The sequence below is a fragment of the Miscanthus floridulus genome, chromosome 13 (assembly GCF_019320115.1).
Source record: "Miscanthus floridulus cultivar M001 chromosome 13, ASM1932011v1, whole genome shotgun sequence".
Lineage (NCBI taxonomy): Eukaryota > Viridiplantae > Streptophyta > Magnoliopsida > Poales > Poaceae > Miscanthus > Miscanthus floridulus.
In genome coordinates, this window is record NC_089592.1 from 86,294,297 (window position 1) to 86,305,578 (window position 11,282).

The following is an 11,282-nucleotide window of genomic DNA, read 5'->3' on the forward strand; positions in this document are numbered from 1 at the left end:
AAGCTAACAAAACCACCTTTAACTGGCAAAATGATTTTACCTTTTTATGAAAAATGTTGTACTCTTAGAGCATCTCCCAAAGTCTCTGTGAAGCTCGTTCTGTAAATCATTATTTAAAGAATCATTTGCATAATTTTTTTCTCTATCTTTCCACTCTCGCATTGGCGGAGGCACCGCCGGACGACCTTGGGCGGCCGCCCGGGCTCGTCGGTAAAGCACAAATAAATTTTTTATTTATATTGCAGGGAATATTATACTTAATTTTTTCTTTATAATGCAAAGAAATATTATACTAGAGTAATAGTATGGGGAAGCTCGTAGAGCCTGAAATAAGAATTTTTTAAGAGATACGGCGATACAATCTTTTGAAGATACTTGTAGAGGTAGAATTTATGTGCCTGCTCTGTTACGAGTGTCCAAATATAGAAAAAACCTTGATTAGTTGTTCTTCAACACTACTTTTAGCAGTACTGGTCTTCCTTGGCTTAGAGCCCACTTCTGTTTTAAAAGGTGGAAGTAGACAAGTAATGTTCAGCCCTTGTTTAGTTCGTAAAAAGTTTTCTCTAAAATTGCTACAGTATCTATCACATCGAATCTTACGATACGTGCATGGAGCATTAAATATAGACGGAAAAAAACTAATTGCATAGTTTAGTTGAAAATTACGAGACGAATATTTTGAGCCTAATTAATCCATGATTGAATACTAATTGCCAAATAAAAACGAAAATGCAACCAACTGAACACGGGCTCAATTCCAATGCTGAAGGTGGGCTGGGCAGCAAGAGACATGTCAGAGATGTGGATGCAATTACTGGGAGCAAAGGCCGATTAACGGGCGCCGGAGGTCAGCTGAGTAAGGGTGACTCACGGAGAAGGTGACCTGCGAGCCCGCCTCCCCCCACCGCCGGCGGCCACTCCGGCCCCGGCGTCCACCCTCCCCTCCGCCGGTGGCCAGTCCGGCCCCGGCGTCCACCCGTCCCCACCGCCGGTGACTCTCCTGGTCCCGCCGTCCACCCCCTGGAGCCGCTGCACGCCTCTCCTTCGCTATGGAGGATGGTTCCCCCTCTCGTCGCTCCTAGGCCGATGAGGCTGACGACGAGCTCCCCTCACCGCACGCCCTAGGTGCAGGGTTGCCGGCTCTCTTCCCCGAGCGGGTCTCCCTCTCCGACTCTGAGGACTACACTGACTCGGAGCCCCCTTCGCCCCCGCCTCCAGGTAAGGGTAAGGCAGTCCAGCTGGATGTTGGCCCTCACAGACGTCCGCGCCGCCGCCGCCCTCGCCGTCGGGCTACTGCTGGTGACTTCATGGCGGCGGCCAGACGCTCCTACCCGGGGGTGGTACGTTCGCCGCCGCGCCGCCCTGACTCGCCACCACGTCGGGGTGGACCGCCCTCCCCTATGTCCCACCCTGCCTGGGCTCTGGGGAGGCCTGACGCGGACGGTTCCTACCGGGTCCGCAGCCGCCGGCGGTGGCGTCGCCGCTCGCCGCCGAGGCCGTCGCGCGCCGTCCCCGCTGCCCTGGTTGGACTTTGCTTCAACTGCCTGGCCAACAACCACATCAAGGCGGAGTGTGTGTTCCCGGCCAAGTGCTTCAACTGCCGTTGTGAGGGCCACCGTTCCTCGGTCTACCCGCTGCTTCCGGCGACAACCGGCGCCAAGCGGGGAAGGTCACCCCCCACGCGCCTGGTGGGCGGCGGGTTGCGTCCCGACCGGCGGCAGGACAGCGCCGGCCCGCTTATGCCTCGGACGACACGGGGACCGCGCGGTCGGTCAGCACGGGCAGGTCCACCTCTGTCCTGCACTGCTGCCGCCCGCCCACGCCGGCCGTACCTCCCCCTTAGGTTGCGGAGCTGCACGGCGACCCTGTGGGTCAGGCTGCTGCGGGGCCGGCGGTCGGGCATTCGGTTGCCCCACGCCCCGACGAGCCACTGGCGTCCGGACTACGCTCTGAGCTCGTTGTCATCCCCCGCTCCGACGAGCTACAGGCAGCTGAGGATATGCTCAGTCTCGCGCTTGTCGCGCTCGTTGGCGGCACCCGGCCAACGGTGTCTGCGGCGATGATGGCCAGCTACCTCTACAACCGCTTTGAAATACGTGCGGAGGACGCCGACATGATCCTGAGGACTTCGTCGTGCGTTTTCGCCCCCAAGCTGATCGGGATCGGGTGCTCGCCGCCCCACCAATGGGTGCACTCCTTCCCCTCATCTGGCGACCCTGGAGGAGGACCTTGTTGGCCAGCGGCGGATCCTTCAGGTTCAGGGTGCTGGTCGGCCTGCGGCGGGTGCCCCTGCACGCACTCAGCGTGGCCATGGCGCAGACCATTCTCGGACCCAACTGCGCGGTGATTGATGTCGTGCGCCCGCGCGACGTCCCGCCGGAGGATGACCAAGAATTCTTCGTCGTAGCTTGGTGCCTCGACCCGAGCTTCATCCCGGACGTACAGGTGATCTTCATCCCCGAGCCACGATTTGCCAATCCCGTTGAGGCCTCCTCGGAGGAGCTTCCGGGACTGCGGTATCTCGTTCGTATCCGTCTTGTTGCGTTCGAGAACTGGAGCACGCCGCCGGCATCGCCTGGTGGGGGTGGCCATGGGGATGGGCCGATTGGCGACACGGACGGTGGTGACCACGGCCACGCTGGCGCTGGCGCTGGTGGCTCCTCGTGGGGCACGTCCCCTGACGAGGGCTTCTCGCCCAGGAGGGACAGTGACGACGATGGCTCGGCGGACAGCAACTTCAACCGTCGCCACCCCGGTTTCGACCGCTGCATTGGCGCCGACCCACCACCGGAGGGGGGGCCGCTGCCCGTTCTACTCGTTCTTCTCGCCGGGCCGCTGCGCCTGCCGGCGACGCTGTGCTCGTGGGGAGTGTGCCCTGCCCCCTGCGCGAGGCACACAGCCCCCTGCCCTGGCATCACGTGCCTCACCCGCCGTGTCTCAGGATGGGGACGTGTGTCGCCACCACAATGGCTGACGAATTTGACTTGGGCGCCTGGCGCCCTTGCACGCCAACTCCTGTTTCACAGCTTTCGCACGGAGCCAACGAAAGCTGTCAGCCGCGGCGTCAGCCACAGTGAAAACCTGCTGCGCGTGCACCCCTTCGACCTCTGCCCACTGGCTGACCGCTCGCCCCCGTGCTGCTTGTCAGGGATCGTTGGCCGTGCCCTCGGTGAGGACATGCCTGCTACCGCGCTACCGATTTGGGCCACGGGAGGGCCGCCCGTGGCCTGCGATACTTTGGAGGAGCTTGGGGGGCTTGATGAGTTCGAGCCTGGCCAGCCCAGAGCTTCTGAAGCTCCCGCGGCCCCGGCGCCGGATGTCGCACCGCCCACGCCAACGCCAGCGGTGTCTTTCGCCGACTCTCTTCGTCTGCCAATTGTGGAGCCACTGCTTCACACTCCGCACGTCTGGACCTCCAAGGCCAGCGATGAGGACTGGGTGCCTCGCCGCCGAATCCGACTTCCGCGACCCTCAGCCAAGTGGACGAGGCGGCCGCAAGGTACACCGACAACGCCAGACGACGCTATCGCTTTGCGTTTCCGCGAGACCTTCACGACGCCAAGCGGGCTGCCTTGTGTGAGCTAGTCCCCAGGCACGTGGGCCACGGCCACCAGCCTGCGGCGCGCCTGTTCTAGTCGGGCATGTCCGTCGTCGTCTACTTGGTTCCACCATGAGTGACAATCATCTCTTAGTCTGGAACGCGCGCGGCCTTAACAGCCGGGCACGCAGGAGCATCGTTGAGCATCATCGTGCCTCGATCGTCTGTCTGCAGGAATAAAAAACTGTGAACTTCTCTGTAACCTTGAACTGTGACATCTCTGGGTTAGACTACGACTACCTCTGTCTCCCAGCGATCGGTGCAGCGGGTGGTGTGGTGTGGTGACTTCCTGGCGACGTGACCTCTGGGCCGCTTCCCAGCCTTCAGTGCGCCGCTTCTCTATCACGGTGTCCCTATCACCGTTGAACGGGCATGGAGGCCCGTGGTGGCTAACCAACATCTACGGGCCGACCGACAGGAGGGACAGGCCAGACTTCCTACTTGAGCTCCGCGCCATCCGTTCGTCTTGCCCAGGGCCGTGGCTTATCTGCGGCGACTTCAACTTTATCTACATGGCGGTGAACAAGAACAACGGCAGGCTGCACCCTGGCACCATGCGTCGCTTCCGGGATCTCCTCGATGATCTCTCACTGGTAGAGGTCGACTTATCGGGCAGGTTATTCACGTGGTCTAATGGGCGTGATCGCCCGACCCTCGTACGGCTTGACTGGGCGTTCGCCTCTCTCGATTGGATCGAGCAGTACCCCTCCCACCACCTTCGCTGCCTCTCCTCGGATTGCTCCGACCACGCGCCACTGCTCCTCATCCTCAACTCTATGCCTAGGGCCGAGGGCTTCCTGGACGTGGTCACCGTGGCCTGGAATGCCCAGCTGCACGGTGCCGACGCCTGCAGGTGTCTCGACCACAAACTACGGGCGGTGGCCAAGACACTGAAGAGCTGGCGGGCGTCCTGTGTTGGCAACATTCGACTGCAGCTCTCCGCGGCCAGGGTCGTCGTGTTCGAGCTTGACCTGGCGGAGGAGTCCCGCCCCCTTTCTGCCGGTGAGATTGGCCTCCGACGCGAGCTCAAGGGTAACATCCTTGGCCTCGGGTCCCTGGAACGTACCATGGCAAGGCAACGGGCCCGGTCACGTAACCTCAAGGAGGGCGACGCGTGCACAAGATACTTCCACTTGCAGGCCTGCCACCGGAGGAGAAAAAACTATTTACTCACCATCGCGCACGACGGACAAACATTCAGCGAGGAGGAGGCCAAGGCTGGGCTAGTGTTCAACTTCTTCAACGGCCTGCTGGGGCAACCATTCACACGTCGTCGCCGTATTGATCTGCACCAGCTGGGCCTCCCTCACCTCGACCTCCAGGCGCTGGAGGCGCCGTTCACGGCAGAGGAGGTCGCCATGATCGTCCGGGAGACGCCGTCAGACCGAGCACCCGGACCCGATGGTTTTTCCGATGCTTTCTTCAAGGCGGCCTGGAACATTGTAGGCGACGACGTTGTACGAGTCTTCCACGCGTTCTGGGACCTTGATTTCAGGAGCCTTATCCTCCTAAACGAGGCTATGATGGTTTTGTTGCACAAAACTACCACCCCAGCTGGCCTCAGGGACTACAGGCCGATTAGCCTCATTCACTCCGTCGGCAAGTTGATCGCCAAAGGCCTCGCTCTACGGCTGGCACCCTTCATGCCCAGCATTGTCCGGTGCAACCAGTCTGTGTTCATCCACGGCCGGCAGATACACGAAAACTTCAGAGCCGTGCAGCTCACGTGCCGCTGGCTCAACGCCCGTCGCCACCCCACGGTGCTACTCAAGGTGGACCTGGCCAAGGCCTTTGATACTGTGGCGTGGCCGTTCCTTCTCGAGGTCCTCGAACACGTCGGCTTCCCACAACGGTGGCGCAATTGGATTTCAGCGCTTCTGGGCACGGCCAGCACCAGGGTGCTCGTGAACGGTCGCCCTGGACGTCGGATTTGCCATGCATGTGGTCTGTGTCAGGGAGACCCGCTATCGCCGCTCTTGTTCGTCATTGTCATGGATGTGCTCAATGGGCTGTTTGCCGAGGCCGATCGTCGTGGCGAGCTTTCCTCGCTGCCGGGGAACGTAATCAAGCACCGCGCCTCCGTCTACGTCGACGACCTCGTCATCTTCCTCTCCTCGACTGCCAGTGACTTCCAGTGTGTCAGGCAGTTACTGGAGCTCTTCGCCGGAGCCTCCGGCCTATCTACTAACCCTGGACAAGTGCACCATGTCGCCAATTCGCTGCTCACACGACATGCTCCAGGAGGTGCTGGCGGTCTTCCCCTGCCGTGTCCAAGAGTTCCCTACCGTCTACCTGGGGGGCGCCTCTCTCGCTGGTCAAGCTGGGACGTGCGCAGGAATAGGCAATTGTTGATAAGGTTGCGGCCCAAATTCCTACCTGGAAGGCGGGGCTGCTCACGAATGCGGGCCGGGCGACGCTGACACAGTCCACACTGTCCGCGATCCCGGTTCATATCTCCGTTTGCTGCAGCCTGTCGGCCAAGGCGATCGAAGACGACATCGACAAACGCCGGCGTGCGTTTCTTTGGGCTGTCACGGAGTCGGTCGCGGCCGGCAAATGCAGGATCACGTGGCCTATTGTTTGCTCCCCCAAGGAGCTCGGAGGACTGGGCCTGCCGGACCTCACAATTCTCGGCTTCGCATTGCGCTTACGCTGGGAGTGGCGCCGTCGGACGCCTACTGGGCATCGCTGCCGTCTAGGCCTGAGCGCAAGGTGGACAGCATGTTCAGGGCATCCGTCTCCGTCGTAATCGGTGATGGCGCCTCGGCGCAGTTCTGGACGGACTCCTGGTTGCCGACCGGCCCCATCTGTATTTCTGCGCCACGACCACCGCTGGGCTAGGGACATTTCGGGGGCTCCGACGACTGCAGTGCTCTGCGAGTACGTTGACCTATGGGATACCTTGGAGAACGTCCAACTATCGCCGCTCGTCTCCGACCGTTTCGTCTGGAAGTGGACCGCTGATGGTGTCTACTCCGCGTCGTCTGCGTACCGAGCGTTCTTCTTCGGCACCGTCGCGTTGCCGAGGGCCAGGCTGATCTGGCGGGCTGCCGTGCCGCCCAAGCTCAAGTTCTTCTTTTGGCTGGCCCTCCATGGCTGCCTATGGACAGAGGACCGCCGCAGACGCCACTGGCCGCCTACGCCCTCTGCGATCAGGCCGACGAGACGACGGACCACCTACTCACCGCCTGTCCGTTCACGCGTGAGATTTGGGCCCGTCTTCTATCCAGGGCCGACCTGCAGCACCTGGCGCCTATGAACGACTCAACCAGCCTGTTCGCTTGTTGGTTTCAGCCAGCCCAAACTAGCCAGTTAATAGTATTTTTCTCTCACAACAAACCAGCATCAGCCAGCCCAAACCAGCCCAGTGAACAGACGCGCCTTGGTCGTCTGGAAGGAACGCAACAACCGGACTTTCAACAACGTCGCCGCGACGTCCTCACAAGTGCTCAATTCGGTTCACGACGAAATCAAGGCTTTTCCTCCAGGCTGGGTTTGGCGGCCTTGCGCCGTTCGTCGTCGCCGTTTCTTAGCCCACGCCTCGGCTGGTCCTCACGTCGCCAAATGATTTCCTTTTCAATACAACCATGTACCTGCGCCGTCTAGCCGGCGATTTCTGTTTTGTGTTCGTTGTGCGCCTCGTCATCTCGACACGCGCTACAACCATGTGCTGACAGTCTAGTTTTCTCTTAATGAAAAACGTGCAAGGCACGGTAAAAAAAAACTTTAGTATTTTTCTCTCGTAACATTTTAATGTAAACAGTAACATAAGCCTAATTTCAGCGAAATCACCGGGGCCAAAATGTCAGATAAGCAGATGAGCGACGCCCATCAAATCGTGCTCAGTTTCCTGGCCAAACCACCCGTCCTACCTGGCACACGCAACCCACGCAAAGGCAACAGAAACCCACGACAAGCCCAAACAAAAACCCAATAAAATCTCGCCTGGCCTCTCGCAGTCCAGCCAGCCCCGTCGTCCACCCCAATCTCCACGCGTCGCCGCCGCTTGCCGGCGAGTCTATTCCCCTCCGCCACGTCGCCGAAGCTTCCCGCACCCCGCTGCGGTTCGGATAAGGCGGCCGCCCGCCCGCCGCCCGCCCTCCTTTCGCCCCCACTCCTCTCGGCCCCGGGACCGCTTCCTGGTGGATCTAGGGTTGCGTGGGGAGGGGTTCTGGAAGCCTCCGCCACGATGGACGAGGCGGACGATGACACCCTCACCTTCAAGGTCGGCTTCACCGCCGCCGGAGAGGAGCAGTTCCGGGAGCTCGTGAGGGAGAAGCTGCGCGGGTTCAAGAGGGACGTGGACGACACCCTCGTGGTACGATTTCCTTCTGTCATCTCCTACTCGCTAGCTTCTGGTCTTAGCGGTTGATTTCGGTTGTTTGGGAACTTGGGTTCTCTGCAGCTTCAGGATTTTGGTCGAACTATTAACACGTAACAGTATGTAGGACTGGCTAGAATTCGAGATGACTTCTGCAAGTTACGCGACTGTGCCCTGTGTTTTTGTTCAGTGTAGCCCCGCATACAACAGCTATTGCTGGAATCATTCAGTAGTCTAATGCCATTGGATCTCATGGGCCTGCAGCTTTGCTATGTGATGGATGCAGTTTTCGTTTGTTTAGGCTGACTGCTGTCTGTATTTTCCAACTTAGTGTGCTCACTATGTTCACTTAGCAGGATTTGCAAATCAGGATGAATATGAAGTGTTTGTCTAATTGAAGCATGCCTTAGTTTGTACTGGTTCAGTAACTGTCATATTACTTGATGACCATTTTTATCAAACTGTAGAATGGATATTATTTGTTGCTGCTTCACTAGTCAATATTTTTAGTTGGGCATGCAAACTTGTTTGTGAATTAGCTCTGCCTCAGGTGGACAAATGTACATTACAAATCAGAGTGGGCAATCGGTTTAAACCGATGCTTCGGTTCTGTTGTTCGGTGCATGCGAACTTCAGTTTGGAGAGGATCTGAAACTGATCGGTCTGAGGATAACAGAGAAACCGAGGAGTTCGGCTTCGGTTTGTTCGGTTTCGGGGTTCGGTTTTCACCAAAGTTCACCGAGATTCAGATGTTCACCTAGATTTCAAAATCGCCTACCTGGTGGGTGCTGCCGTTCCTTGCAGGCTCGTTGGCCGTAGCTTGCTTGCGTGGACGACACTCGCCACTCGCCCATGCAGTACACTTGTTGCACTTACTGGTTCCATAGCCCGCACTGTCACCGCTGCCGGCCACTACAGTATGCCCTTGAAACACGCCGCCGCTAGCCATCGAACGAACGTGCTGCTGCGTGCTGCAGGTATCCGCAGCCAGCAAGGCTGAGCCTTGCACTTCTGATTTGCTGCTCTGGAGTGATTTTGTCCACTTGTGGAGGGATCAAGATTTGAGAAAAGAGAGAGATGAGGAAGAACGGTAATACGAGATGGGAGACGGCGGACGGCCAGAGTGGTTCACGAGATTACTTTTTCGTTGCTCGACTGGTTGTCCACGTGATGGGCCTTGGGCCAGGCCTGGTGTCGGTTTGATCGGGTGTTCGGTTCTCATTGTGTAAAAACTGGCACCGAAGCCTGAACCAATCCAAACCTGTAACCGAAGCCAAAACTGAGAACTGAAAAAACCGTTCGGTTCGGGTTATGGTTCTCGGCTCAAAAGTGCCCAGCCTAATTGGTTATCCAGTTCACAAGTGTTGCATGTTATCTGCGGTGTTTTTGATGCAACCGAAATGTAATACTTGTTTCAAGCACGGTATACCATGATAAGGTTGAATGAGTTTACTATCCTTGCGTGTTAACATATGCTATTGCTATGAGTCTTTACTACCTTTTCTATTCATCACAGTTGCACTATTCATATACTTTTAGTCTTAAATTAATACTATTAGTGAAGAGCGCTCAAACTTCCCTAGAAAACAGTGTTGTATGCAGTTTCACTGTTGGAGCAAAGGGAACCTATGAAAAGTCTGCTGTTATGCTTTTCCCTGTCTTTAGTGAATGATGAAACAATCCAGGTCTGGTGTTTGTCTTTTCTGAAGAAGCATCACAATACATGGATTACATTATTTATGTGTATGCTTCCTCTGATTGAAAACAGATGCCATTTTATTCTTCCTGGAACTTCTAGTTCTAGATATCTTTGCTCTTTTCGCCCTTTCTTGATTTCTCATAAATAAATGACCCCGTTTTCCAGTGTAGATAAAGGGCAACAAGGTCATTCTACTAACTTTCTTAATCCTTGTGCACAACTCTGAAATGGCATTGTATTTTGATTTACTGGGAGTAATACTTTTGATTGCCGTGTACCAACTTTTGCAATCGTCATCATTATCTTATCCTAGTATTCGTTTTATTATGTTGGGATATTTCAAGGAAAACAATAAGTGGACCTCTTTTGCTGTCTTAAGTGCAGGAATATGTTACTATCATGCTCAAGAATGGAAAACGTAAGGATCTCGCCAGTAACGAACTCCATGTATTTCTAGGGGATGATACTGCTGCATTCATTTCCTGGTTAGTACTGATTGCACAAACTTGCATTGTTCTTGTATTCTTTGTTTGTCAACTGCCTGAACCAGTTCTTGATGTATTTCACATGCAAATACTTTTCGTATTGTAATTGATAACTCACTAATAAGAATGCTATAAATAATGGTAAAAGGTTAGTGTCGGGTTCATGAACCCGGGGTCCCTCGGGGACCGGCTTCCACGCCAGGGCTCGGCCCAGGAAAACAGCATGTAGCTCGTGGGCCGGCACAAGAGCCTAAAAACACAACGGGCCGGAAGGGCATTCCGGTCCCCCGACCGGAAGGTCTACCCAAAGAAACTCCCGCTCGTCAACTCCTGCGGCCCACCTCTCCGACCGGAGCACTTGCTTCGGGCACCAACCGCCTCTAGGCGGTCTCTCCGATCGGGAGGCCTGGCCCAAAACACTGCTTCCTACTCCGACCCCGCGACTCCGACCGGGGACCCGTGGGAAGCCTGCTTACCGCTCTTCTCCGACTGGCGCGGCCAGTGCCGACTGGGGCCATCCGACCGAAGGCGTCCACTCGGAAGGGACCAGGGGCGAACGGAGAAGGCAGCGCACAAGTCAAACCACGATACCGGGACCATACCCTACACGCCTGCGGGAACCGTGCTCCTCAACCGCCCTGACACAAACAGTATTGTAGGCGCCGACATTTGTGTCTACAGTATTGTAGGCGCCGTTGGGCTCCCATACGGCAAAAAGCCTCCCATGCCTCTGGGCATCGATAGTGGGCGCCAGGGTTCACCGTTCCTGGTACTCGTGGTAAGGGCTCCTCACACAACAATAGTATTTTGCAGGTACCGACATCCACCCTTCCTGAAGAAGCCAACACAACCTCCCATGTGCACTTGACATTCTACAGTGACGTCAACAGTATTGTGGGCGCCTACCATCGGCTGTCCTCATCGGCGTGGGCAACAAGGCTTAGTAACATCCGTAATCTCCCCCTCTCACCTGTAGAGCCATCCCCTTCATCTATAAAAGGGATGCACTCCCTCCAACAAAGGAGATCGATTCCCCAGAAGTCGACTCCCCCAAGTTAAGATTCACTAGATCGATAGTTCGCAGCTCCTCAAGCACAAGCTTGAACACCCAGCTTGTAGCGGACTTCCGGTCGTCCTCGGCCCTTCCGGTCGGACCCGACCAGGCCTCTCGTACACCCC

General features: G+C 56.7%; 1 protein-coding gene across 1 annotated transcript; it reads left to right on the plus strand.

Annotated features, from left to right (window-relative positions):
- Positions 1–7,501: 7,501 nt before the first annotated feature.
- Positions 7,502–11,218, plus strand: LOC136501990 (uncharacterized). Its single transcript, XM_066497487.1, has 2 exons — positions 7,502–7,916; positions 10,003–11,218. The coding sequence occupies exons 1-2, from the start codon at positions 7,788–7,790 to the stop codon at positions 10,207–10,209; spliced, it is 336 nt and encodes a 111-aa protein (XP_066353584.1). The 5' UTR covers positions 7,502–7,787; the 3' UTR covers positions 10,210–11,218.
- The last annotated feature ends 64 nt before the right edge of the window (positions 11,219–11,282 follow it).